We start from the raw sequence: 13673 nt of genomic DNA on the forward strand, positions 1-13673 counted from the left end.
CTGGCACCAGGCATAGGACCGCACACTCAGGGGGGCACCATACCTACAGAATACATGGTAAACGGTGCTTATCTGGAGTTGTGCCATGTGCCCGGGTGCTCCAAACTTCATAGAAGTTGCCAAAGAATGCCAATTGTCTGTTTACTTAATGTCTCCCCCACCAGACTCTGAGCCTTGCAAAGGAAGTAATTAAGTTGTTTATCTCTTTTTCATTGCTGAACTAAAGTAATGCTCTCATTCACTAAATAGTCACTGCATAACTGAAAGAATCCATTTCCATATAATAAAAACTTAGAAGGTCATGCTTGATGTGTGCTTCAAAAATGGCTATAGCTGCCACGCATTGTGTGACTTTACTTGGAATTGAACCATACAGTATTTGATTTAAATTTCATATCACTTTTATTAAGTAGGCCTCAGTTTTTAGTTTGGGAAGCTGTTTTAAATGGCTTGCCAAGTTTATACAACCAGAAAGGGGTGGAGTTGGTATATGAACCCAAATCTCACTGATTCTAAAGCCTTGCAAAGTTCTCTCCACTGTGGTTTATAAAGAAACATGTTTTCTACTTACATAATTTTATCATAAATCTGATGACCTTAAAGACATGAAACACCAAAAAAATAGTATTGGCTTTTGAGTGCTTTGTTTATCCTAAGGTCAAACACAGGAACAACACTTTATAAACTACTTGGTTTTTTGTGCTATATAAATAAAATATATGATGTATGATGGCACCTATAAAGTAAGGAAAGCAATTTTCTTGAGTGGAGCTTATGGGAATCAATATTATTCTCTTAGACCAGGTGTGTATTTCAGAATTTCACTTTCCTGCCTCAGTGAATGCCAGAGTAATAATAATGCATCACCTATTTGTGGTTTGGTTACAAAATAATTAAAATGGCAGAAATAACAAGGAAAAAAACCCTCAAAACAGAGTCACTCATTTAACTTGAAGGGACTTAAAATGCAGAATTTAAGGAAAAAAACAGAAGTTTTGCAATAAAAGTGGGCATTCAGTGGTTCCTTTGGCTGTGTACTTAGTCCTACACATGCCTCCTTCCCTGACTTCCTCAAAAAAATCCAATCATACCAACAATTTTGTGATGTGTGAATTTTGACTGAAGATTTGTGGATTAATGGGGGGGGCTACAAAACTTAGCCTCTCCCCAAAACATCAGACTACAGCATAGAAAATATTGTTTAGAAAGTGTTATTCCTCTTTATTGTATATCTTTAGATAAATGCAAGTACTCAAAAGCCAATAATAGTTTTTTATTAAAGTTTCTTGTTTTTAAGATTATCAGTTTTTATTCTAAAATTATGTAAGCAGAAGTACCTCTCTTATGCAGTCTCCTTTCCTGGGCCCCAGAGTCCTGGCGTCAGATTTTTGACCCTGCTCTTTGGTCAGTCTCCCTCACAGAGTCTTTGCTGCTACCCTCAGCCCACACATGTGTTCACATCTTTCTAAGGCAGAAGAATCATCTCAGTCCCAGGTCCTCCACACTTGCCTACCCACGCCTACCCCAGTGAGCTCAGCAATCCAACAGCTCTTCATTTTCCAAGAAGTTATCTCCTTATAGGAGAGTTGGAGGTTATAAAGAACAATTTCCCACCGCCCCTCCACCCACGGTTGCATAGACTTGTGGCATGTTTATGATTTTAAAGCTTCAATCCTTGTCAAAATACATGATTTTGAGATAGCAATGAAATATATTAGAAAACTCAGGTTATATCAGTTGGATGGTTCTCCTCCATGCATTTAGTCAGTTAACCCTTTTTTTAAAAATTTAATGTGAGCCACTATGAATTAATTAATTAATTTGCCACTACTCAGTATAGGGCCTTCCCTATTACACATAATTGAAAGTAATTCTTCTTTCTCCTGAACAGTCATGGTCCCTTACCTGAAGTTATAGTATTTTGCCTTTTTTGCCTTTCTTTAGGTGTGTTTACATGCATGCTTTAGTTTCTAGGTTGATCTCTATCTGATTGATCTCAGTATTACCTATTACACCTGATAAAGCATCTATCAGGTAGTAAGTGCCTTCTGACTACTTGATGAATGATGAACAAATGAATGAATTGAAGAATCAGCCAAAGCTTACTTATTACTTAGCCTTTGTGATTAAAGAGAGCATGTGTGTGTGTTATTAGCAACAAGCACAGAAGGAATGACTGGCTGGCTTTAGATTGCCAGACAGGTTGGAGCCAAGTTCTTCTTTCCTGAGCATCCTTTAAATAATTAAAACTTTGCAAAGCCTTCATGAGAATACAATACAGTAGCATCAGCATATGTGTACAGTTCATGTTCAAAATTAAATATCATTCCAGGGGAAGAAAGATTCTAATTTTAAAAAATATAGTATCAGTGTCATAATATAAATGTTAAGAAGTAGCTAAGTAATTTACTTTCTTCATTTTGAATCTGTTAATCCTCTGTGAAAGTATTACTATATTTAACAATAATAAACATTTAGCATATCAAGATTATTATATAATAATTTGTATATTTTCCATTATATAACATTCTGCATTTACTGAAATAATAATTTTAAAAGTGAGCAACTTGCCCTTTGTTTTGGAGTTAAAAAAGAGAGACATGAATCTGATTAGAGTTATAGAGACTTTTTTTGCAAACTGGAACAATTTTTGCTTTATCCATCATGAATGTTTACATTAATGCTTGTTTAAGGTAAACACTCAGGCACCCAATAAAATTTGGGGTGTGAATACATATTTTTACCAGAACTTTGATCCTCTAATTTCCCAATTTTATAAGTAGATCCACCATTTAATAGAAAGGCATTACTTTTTGACATCACGAAATAGACAGTGGATCTTCTAAGGTTCATAGAATTTAATAGAACACAGTCTGATCTCGAAGGAGTTAGTAAAAGCTATTTTTTAGGTAATGAGCACCACATGTAAATAATGATATAAACATAGCAAAAGTAGTAGGTGGAGTTCAACTTTTTATCCACGCCTTCCAGGTACCACATACTTTTATGCTGTCCTCTTACCACCTAACAAGCTTCTCCCACTAAGCAGCAGGTGCCTGCTAAAGCACAGTGGAGAAAGGCTTTACAGTCCAATAGACTTGATTTCAAACCCCAGTACCAATATTTATTAGTTATATAAAAATTTTCAAGTTACTTAGCTTCTGCCAGCCTCAGTTTCCTCACCTATAAAATGGGAAAGTTAAAAATGGTCACCTTATAGAGTTGTTGTGAGGTTTCAATGAACTAAAGCTTGGAAAGCAGTGCAGTTCGTTGTAATATACTCCAGACTCATAACTAGTATTATTGTAATATGTGTCTATGTATAAAGAGACAAGATGTCACAACTGTGACATACTATCCAAGTTTCCCATGTGTTGTAAAATAATTTGTTGAATGAAATTATGGATGTACTTGAAATCTCATTTGCTAGCACAGTAATATATAATATTTAATGCAACCTTTTTTCACAGAAAACAAAATATAAAATTTTTCAAGGCAGAATAAAATGAAGTGAGTGTCTTTGTAGCATAATGTATTTGAGCTTGAAAAATTTTCTACAATTTCCTGAAAAATGTCATGATGAATTATACATTAGTAGACTTACCTTCTTGAAGGTCAGTGGTTGTAAATAGCATTTTTTAAGGTCACATGTATGTAAACACTATAATTATATTCAGAAAGCAGAATGAAGATTATTTACTTCTTAGTAACATCATATAATATATTACAAATTGAACTGCTGACAAAGTTACTCTGTGTCCCTAGAGAAGATTGAGTGAAGTAGGTAGACTCCTTTTGGCTCTTTATCTAAAGTGAATGATATAGTCATTCATAATGCAAGACAGTGATATATCTTTTCCAATTGTTACATTTAACATTTATATCAATATTTACATTCGTTGTATTAAGATCTTCTACTCCCTGAAGAGAAATTACAACCTTGTTGTATATCTTCTGGGTCTGTAAGTCTTTAATCTTCTCTCACAATGGTCATCAAATACCTATCTTAATATTTTTTTTAAAAGGCTTAGAAACCTCAAATAAAGACATGGTGAACTTATCGGTGTGCATTCACAAAGTGATTTTTTCACGAGTTGTGTTAAACTCTACGGAAGTTCAAATTAATGGGAAATAACTGAGTAAAACCTAGTATAGTCTCAGGTAATTATGACATTTTCTCAGCCACTCCCCAAGAGTCACTTTGCTGTCTTTTTGTATCCATTGACATCTTTACTCATCATACAAGGAACTAAGACTGCACCTTCTCTCTCAAGGCAAGACTGTGCTTCTTCCAAAGCAGGTCCAAGAGCCACAAAAACCCATACCTCCACTTGGCCATCTCTGTCAACTTTCCTGATTAACAAAGAGATTTGTCACAGCCAAAAAATTTATTTCTGTCTCTCCTTCTCCATTTCTTTTCTTTTCTCCTCCACTTTTTTTCTTGTGATATTCGGTGCTTTGCTTATTAATCTTTTGGTACTTGTTTCACAAGTTATGTGCATTCTTATGTACTAGGTTTTCACTCTTCGCGTAAGTAATGAGATGCTGAATGATAAACCACAAGATTTTGAGTCAGCTAAAAGTTTGTGAAGCTTTTATAACTTTTAATGGAAGATATGTGTGATTTTGGAAAGCACAGCCTGATTTGGTCTAAATGGCAGATTTCGTTTTACAAGTTTGTTGTGCATTCTCTATAAGTGGAGTCCAGAATTTAGAAACTAAAAGCACTCGTGAGATCTCGGAACTTACTAAATCTAGATGTTAGAAAGCCATCACAGGAATGACCTTCCTAAAGGCAAGGATAGCACCTTCTTTATCTGTATGTCAAAAGTGCCCGGAACCAAGCAGATGAGAGTAGATTGCTAAAAGTGTTTAAGCAAGGGCATTTATAGCTCCCTGATTAAAAAAAAAAAAAATACTACATCCTCATTTTCTATAGTGAGGACCCTTTGCATTTGTGTAGTACTGAAGCACTTACTTGCACATTATGTGACTTGACATGGGCCCCAGAGGTGTCAGAGTCTGCCTCATAGCCAAAGGCCTGCAAGAACCAGGTTGTCCTTATTGGCCAGTATTCTCTAAGGAATCAGTATCTATGACCCAGATCACATGAAGATGTGGAAATGAATCAGGATATGAAATGTAGTTCTGAAGAAGGGAATAAGACCTCAACAGAGTCATATGAACTTTCCATTATCAAGTAAATTATATTTTTGTTACTATTTTATTCAATGGTAACTTGTATTTGGTGTCTGAGTACATATTGATCTAGAAAACTCATCTCGATTTTTAATACAGATAATATGCTTCTATGGGGGTATATATCCTTCCAATAACATAATTAGACTGATTTCAATAGAAAACATACAGAAAACTTGGAAAATTTAGTGTGTATTAATTACTTCTCCTGTGGTCATTACCCAGCTTTGTGTTTGAATATAAATTAGTATATAAGGAATTAACAAGAATGTTACTTAAAAGATCCAGTTCTATTTTATAGAAGGGCAACCCGTTGGCAACATTATAGACTATATGCAGAAATATAGGTTTTTCTCTTGAAAATGTTCTAAAATGCATCTGAGTTTTGTTCTACAAAATTTTGTGATTCAGCATCTAAAAGATAAGATTTAGCTATAGCTTTATAATATATTGCTAAATTGTTAATTATCAGTAAATACAAGGAGTGCTTTAAAAATAAATTTCTAATTAAAATTTAAAACTATTAAATAACTAATTAACTCCCACAGACTTAAAAGGAAGAAAGCAAATGATGAAAACATGCTGGGAAGAAAATATAAATTACTTTGTGGAGTCCTACTGATTCTTAAAATTAGAAGCACCTAACTGTTCACTACTATTAAGGCAAGATAAACATAGACATCCAACCATCATAGTGTGTGTTATTTAGGCAGTAGTCCTTTGGACATTTTGAAAGTAATACTTTTATATTTTTCCAAAGATATTTTTATGTTTTGGGTTCATGCATAAAACTCATGCATTTTTCATTGCAAATCATTTCCACTTTCTAAAAAGTGAGATAGATATTTAGAGGGCAAAAATCTACAAATTATATTCTCCAGATTGTTTTCCACCTTGCTAAAAGTGGGCTTGAAATTCCTTAGAAGCAAGAATGAGGCCCCTGCCTCTATTTGATGGTCTTCTGCCATCTGGTGGACATTAATAAAAGTGTCACTACATAGAGTAATATGTAGTCTAGACCTAAAGTATAATAAATACATTTTCTTTTTTTAAAAAAAATTACATGTTTTATTCTTCATGCTACTCAGTATAGCATGTTTTCATATACAGGTTTAAAAGGCAAATCTAGCATGCATTCTCTTTTATGTTTGTACATTTTCTTGTTTTTCTTTTTTTGGTAGAAGATTTTATTGTCAAAATAGGAATAATGAAATAAGATAATCCCCTTAGATCCCACCTTATACCTCCCCAGCTGGCTGCTGTGACTCCTCACCTGGCCCCTCTTGGGAAACACAGGACAAAGAAAAATGAGAGATCAGGTGTTTGTACATTTTCTTATTGTGAATTCATGTTTTTTGATAATGAAAGAATTGCCCTCTTATTCCCAAAGAAACACTCCACTCTAAAGCCCTCTCTAAACAAAAAATAACATCACAGGTCTACAGTGAAAAATTTTGTTTCTAATTCATATAAAGTTATACATGTATTTATATAAAGAATATATATATTTATTCTTTTCTGAATCATTTCCATGCCATTGCTAACATAGTGTATATATGCAAAAATTAATAATACTAAATACTGCATGTAAAACACATTTCAGCTTATAAAGTGAATTGTTAGTTGTGAGTGCCCTCCTGTGCTCATGAGATGAATTACAGACTAATGGAGACTAAAAGGGGTATTGGTTGTGTTCTGACACAGTTGCTGGTATGTTTTTTTTCTGTGTCCTTGTAGTTTTTGTATCAGTGATGATCAGTTGACCTAAGTAGACTGCACACTCCCATCTGGTGGCTTTGTAACCTCAGGTGCCACCTGAAAATAAAGCCCAGATGCTGTGAGCATATTAATTAATCTTTGTCCTGAGAGATCTTTCTCTCCCATTGCTTTCCAAATCCTTCTGGCCTGTGAAGAGGTTATATTTATTACCTTACTTCATTAGCACAAAATCATCAAATTTTATAATTTTCTCCTCCCAATTAGTCCAAACTATCACATTATGAATGCATTTTAGAAAGTATCAGGACACTCTTTCTGATGGGACTGAATTTTTGGTGTGATTCCCAGTATGGGCTCGAATTCATTTTAAGAAGTCTCTTAATGATTTTTCACAGTATTTTTTTTCAGACGAGACAAACAAATCTTCTAATGTCCTGTAATTATTTGTTTAATCTATTTATAATTGCAAAGTGGGATTTTTGTCAGCATGTCTGAAAAATACCGAAAGGATCATTTTAGTTGTATGGTTTTCTCTGGTTGGGAACTTTAAATAATTTTAAGAATTCTCCAATAACAAAGTGCCCAACAATAGACTTTCTTTTATAATTGAAATTTCCTTCATCCTGAGCTAAATATATTTATTGGGTACAAAACGAGAAATAAAAACCACCATGAGCTTGTAGATATCCTTTGTTCATTTATTTCTAAAAATGAATTTTTGTGCCAAATATATTCAAGACCATGTTCTAGGCAATAGAGAAATAAAGAACTATGGTTGTTATGTTTATAATCTACTAGAGGAGTTAGGACCCACGCAGAATAAAATCATATTTGAGAGTGTGCAAATAATGCAATATTGTAAAACAAAATTGGCAATTCAAAATGACACAGATCACTTCAGTAGAGATCAGAGTGGAGGAGGCAGCATTTCACCAAGACCATTCCTGAATGTGAAGGTAGGACCTGAACAGATAGAGAGATAAGAGGGGGAAAAAAGAGTATTTTAGATATCAAAAATGGCATAAGCAAAAGCTCCACTGTGGGAAAGTATAACTTTTTATCTTACATTTAAATAAAATAAAATACAAATTTTTATGGACTATGTTTTACCTATTAAAATCCTGGAGGCTAACAGTTATATTAATAACTGGACTTTTTTTTTTCTCTGAAGTTTGTAGTTCAGAACCAGAAAATGTTCAGGCTGACCCAGAGAATTATACCAGCCTTCTTGTTACCTGGGAGAGACCTCGAGTAGTTTATGATACCATGATTGAAAAGTTTGCAGTTCTGTACCAGCAGTTGGAAGGAGAAGACCAAACCAAGCATGAATTTTTGACAGATGGCTATCAAGATTTGGTAACTATAAGATTAATTGTTTTATGTTTGATAACACTGTAGTTTAATTTCCAAGGTAAAAACTTATTAATGACTGTATATTGTTGCCCTTGGTTACTTTAGACTTTGTACCTTGAATAAGACCTCACAGTTGTGTAAAGAATTGGGCCTAGAATCTCAGTGCTCTGATACACTGTGTATTGTTTCCCCCATCACACTATACTAGCACAGGAAAATAGAGTAGGGGGCTCGCGACCTTTTTTTTTTTTTCTTGCATCATATTTCCAGGTAACAGATGTGAAGTCATGATTGGGTGAAAACTTTGAGGATATAAGATAGATAAATCTTATGAAAAGTTCCACCTTTGCCTCCCTGTTCCAAGGCACACAAATTAAAGAAAATAAAGTACAGATTCCTTCTGGCCTGAGCATCTCAGTATTAAACTTTGCTTTGGTAGGCAAATGTTGGCTATCGATTGAGATGCAGTTGAGAAACCTTCATCTGGGTGTGGGTCCAGGAAGACTGCCCTGCAGGTTAAAGGCCACTGGACTTTTCATTCAGGCACCTAGAGTCCCATAAGTCCTGGGAATCTGCATTTAAATAAAAACTGACATTGTTATGTTTCATAGCATATAGACAATATAGATAACATTTTTAACAACTTTTAAATTTCACTGTCTAGAATATAGAGACATCATAATCTGGGAAAATTGTGGAATTTATGGGGAAATAATATTTTTTATTAAATAATTACCTGAAGAAGATAACTCTCTTACTGTCTTGCATATATATGTATGTATATATAGAGGAAATAAAGAGGTAAATTAGTTGTCCATTGTGTTTTTCACATTTTGCTCTTTATTTGTAAATAGTACACATTTATTTCTCTAAAATATTATTTTTTAGTTTATGGTACTCATTTATGAATTTGATGAATTCTGGTTAAAAATGAAACTTTCTTAAACCAAGCACAAAAAGACAAATATTGCATGTTCTCACTAATATGTGGGAGCTAAAAAAAATATTGAATTCATGGAGAGAGAGAGTAGAATGATGGCTGCCAGAGGCTGGGAAGGATAGGGGAAGGGAGGATAAGGAGGAGATGGTTAATCGGCACAAAAATACCCTTACATAGAAAGAATAAGATCTAGTGTTCAGTAGTGCAATAGGGCAACTATAGTTGACAATAATTTATTGTATATTTTAAAATTACTAAAAGAGTGGAGTTGAAATGTCCCCAACACAAAGAAGGGATCAATGCTTGAGGCAATGGACACCCAATTACCCTGATTTCATCATTGCACATTGTATGCATGTATCAAAACATCACATGTACCCCATAGATATGTACAACTAGTATGTATTCATCATAATTAAATAATAAATTTTAAATAAATTTTTCTAAAACTATATCTGATTTTTGTAAAACAAAAAAATTCCTAGTTTCCTTGTATCTTCATAATTCACCAATTCAATTTAGTAACATTGCATAAGCTTTTTCTTAGGTTAATAAAATATTAATGTAAATATTTTTCTTAACCAATGAGAAAAAGTTTTCTAAAAAAGATGTCTAGTGTGTTAGTCATCCTATGACTATTCATAGTACTGATATGAGAATAACACGTTTGTGTAATTACTAACATCTTTCTTTTAGGGTGCTATCCTCAATAATTTACTACCCAATATGAGTTATGTTCTTCAGATAGTAGCCATATGCACTAATGGTTTATATGGAAAATACAGTGACCAGCTGATTGTTGACATGCCTACTGATGACTCTGGTAAGTGCCCTACTTATACATCTGTATACTATTTAAATAAATCAGGCTGGTTTAATTACCGGATGCACTGATGCTTTCTTTCTGACTTTATAGTCTATTGGCCAAAAGGCAAAATGTTTTAAGTCTGGATCATCAGGTAATTTTGTGAGGCCTGGGACCTGTATCTCATTTAGCAAATCTGGTGCAGGACAATAAGCAAATTTGTCCTTAATATTGAAATTGTCCATTTGTAAAATGAGAACAAAACCTATTTAAAATGTTTGTAGTGGTCATCAAATGAAAATTGCTATGTAAATATTGAGACTGTTATTTTGGATAATTAAGAGTCGGTTTCATTTGTGTTTATTTCCTTTTTCAGCCCCCAAAGCATTATGTAGTAAGTATTTACATGATCCTAAGATCATGTGAGGTACTTTGAAATATCTGTACAAAGCATCTCAACAGTTTATCTTAGGTATTTTTATCCACTTTTTATAATTTGGTCAGGAGGGTGCTTTCTTCCTCATTGATTTGCAAATACTATTTCATAAAAACAAAAGAAATAAAAGTTGTTTTCTAACTGTTTTCTTTGCATGCATCTTCTCTAAGTACTATGGGAAAATCTTTTTATCTCAGAGCATATGCAATAATGCAATCAAGTGCTGAGCATCATAATTTGACAATTTACAAATTTATGTAGTTAAATTAGTTTTCCTCTTGTTAATGTAAGCAGTTTTAAAGTAGTAGAATGGAAGTGTGTGTATATATATGTGTATATGGATACACACATCATATGTATGTATATTCATATATATGCATACATACATACATGAGTGCAAATGTTCTTTGGTCATTCATGAGGCTATCCATTGAAATTTTTATATGTTTTTAATGCACATGAATGGTTACAAATTATATTAATTATAGCATATTTTAATTTAACATAAGGAAGGAAAACTGATGTGCAGTGGTGTTTGCCATTGTTGTCTAAATCCTACTGCAGAGACTTCAGTCCAACATAAGCTTAAATAAAGTACATATGCATTGATCACCTTGCCATAGTTGTTCTTACTAGTTGACTTTTTAAGTTAAAGAGTATATGTCAAAGCATTAGATGTTATACAGTCTTCCAAATTACTGGCTAAAAATTGCCAAGATATCTCCCAAGTTGACCTTAATAACTAATAAATATTACTACTATCATGATGACAATATTACTATTTAATATTTCCTTACGACTTGCCTCATGACCTGGGTATCACATCTTTCCTATTGCTTTATTTAGCATTGTTCTTTTTCAAAATCAGATAATTTTTAAATGGAATGTGAGTTTTAAGTTTTACTGAAAGGTGAATACCAAAGTAACTAATCATGGTTTTAATTATATGCTAATCCATTGAATGGCAACCCTCACCAAAGTTCCTTACATTGATCCACCCAGAAAATGACATCTTTATCAGCACAACATTGACCATGTTGGCCAATATCATGTGTGAATTGGTTGAAATAAAAATAATCTCCACCATTACGTGTGCATTTTATAGTTCTAAGTGTATTGAACACATTTACTTAATTTTACTATCTCGGTTTAGTTATACTATTCTGATTTCTGTACATAAAACAATTTTCCAGGAGATTACAAAAAAATGCTTACTTTCAATTATTTATTTTATACTCTTTCTTAGTCTGTTCACTGTGTTAAAATTTTAAATATTCTGAATATTTTTGGTTTTTTTATTTTTGAGATACTTATTGCATATGAAAAACAGATTAAATGTGTATTTCCTACTGAAGCAATTTCTGAGTGATCCTTTTAGACTAAGTCTATATTAGCACAAAGTAAAACATTCTTGTATCATTTGTGGTATTTTCACGTTTGTTACAAAATAGTGAATATTATAACTTAATTTCTGTTTATTCAATGGATTGGGACACCATTGAACATTGTAATAATGAGATGCTTGTTTGGGCACACCATTTAATCTCCATGGATGTCTGAGTCCCTTAAGGCATTTTGCACGATAATAATGGTTTAGTGAAATACGGTATTTGACTTGACATTTTGATACATTATGCCATTGGAAAGCCAAGGGTTAAAAACTTAGGTATATTATTCCTGAATTATTTCCATCAAAAATTCCTTCATCAAAAGCCAGTTTATCAATGGAAACTTGAAAAAAAAGCTAGTTTACCCAAAATTTGAGATATTCCTATTCTTAATAGAAAAAAAATACTAGTTAGGTATTTTCAAATTTATTCTTTCTTAAACACTGTAATGGCATTTTAATCCATATATTTACAATTCAGTGCTGAAAATACATTATCTTTAATATTGCTTCCATGGTAAACATATTCCAGTAAAATCTTGACAGAAGTACTATCTGGTAGTTTGATAAAACAGATTTGGTACCAACAAGATTTGTCAACTTTACCATTTATGTGGCTAATATAGATGTAAGTGGCTTTTGAGTTTGCTGCTTATTTCATGGTTTTTATTAGTACCATTTCATCCTGTTAATCATGTTATTCCATTACCTTGGTAACATTATAATAGACACTACTGAATTATTTTTTTATTATTTAGTATAACCTGTTTACTAAAACCTGTATTTTTATTGCTTTTCTTAAAAGAAATGAAGGAGTAATTTACAATTGCCCTCATTCTTTCATAGATTCCAAATATTCTAGTCTAGCCATTATCTGTGAAGAAAAACTCTATCTTCCAAATTGTGCGTTTAACTTCTAAAGTTGATTAAATTGTGCATTTAAATTGGAAATTAGATTACTTTATTGCTTGTATATTTTAATTAAACCTGTCTACAGTTGTATCATTATAAACTAATATTATTATTCAAATTGCTATTTTAAAACAAATGTATCAATTCATATCCAGAAACTAATTTAAATTTGTCAAGGAAGCCTTTTTAATGTTAAAAAGAAATGTATATTCTTTTTAAAGACTTTTTAGAAAATTATATTTATGAATTATTAATTCATAAATATATTTATTTTATTGTTACTAAGATAACTACATTTATTTCTCATCTAGTAGTATACCGTTATGGAGGTATTATTTAAGTGTATATTATGTGTTAAATTTAAATGCATGATTAAAGCACATTTTTTTCTGTTACTGTGTGCTTTTCAGTTATATAATAATTGTCTTGTTAATCACTATGCGTCTGTCCTTACTCTGTCTGTACCATGCAATATGCTATTAGTGTTATAAAATTATACTTAAAATCATACTTTGAAGTGATTGCGGTCTACGTTGCTTTTGCGTTTTGCACTGTGAAACTTGGCTTACCTTCAAAAAATTAAATAAGCCTTGCTTGCCAACCTGCATCAGTGTTGCTTCTTTTGTGTTATAGAATATTAATGTGTTACTAATGTGTTATTTTTTAAATCTAACATTACATGTATCCCAAAACAAAACCAGAATGAGTCAACAGGTTTTGTTCAGTTATTTACAAAAATGTGAATTTTAAGTTTTCACTCCAAAAATAAATCCTAATATTGACAGTTTTTCACCATCGGACTTTTTCCTAGCCTTCATGGAGTCTGTTTTGATGAAGTGAGAAGGTTCTATAAGCCACTATAAATTAATATATCAGTAGTAGTCAAACCAGTGCTTACTAGAACATTAGTTATTATTTGTGA

General features: G+C 32.5%; 1 protein-coding gene across 4 annotated transcripts in view; it reads left to right on the forward strand.

Annotated features, from left to right (window-relative positions):
* PTPRZ1 (protein tyrosine phosphatase receptor type Z1) overlaps window positions 1-13673 on the forward strand; it is a 183634-nt gene that overhangs the window by 112065 nt on the left and 57896 nt on the right. For all 4 annotated transcript variants that reach the window (XM_020289754.2, XM_076006573.1, XM_076006574.1 and 1 more), the window contains exons 9-10: window positions 8090-8274; window positions 9908-10034. In XM_020289754.2, the coding sequence (XP_020145343.2) occupies window positions 8090-8274; window positions 9908-10034 (312 nt within the window). The remainder of the gene's footprint in view (window positions 1-8089; window positions 8275-9907; window positions 10035-13673) is intronic.

Source organism: Microcebus murinus, chromosome 9, assembly GCF_040939455.1.
Source record: "Microcebus murinus isolate Inina chromosome 9, M.murinus_Inina_mat1.0, whole genome shotgun sequence".
In the NCBI taxonomy this organism is placed as follows: Eukaryota; Metazoa; Chordata; class Mammalia; order Primates; family Cheirogaleidae; genus Microcebus; species Microcebus murinus.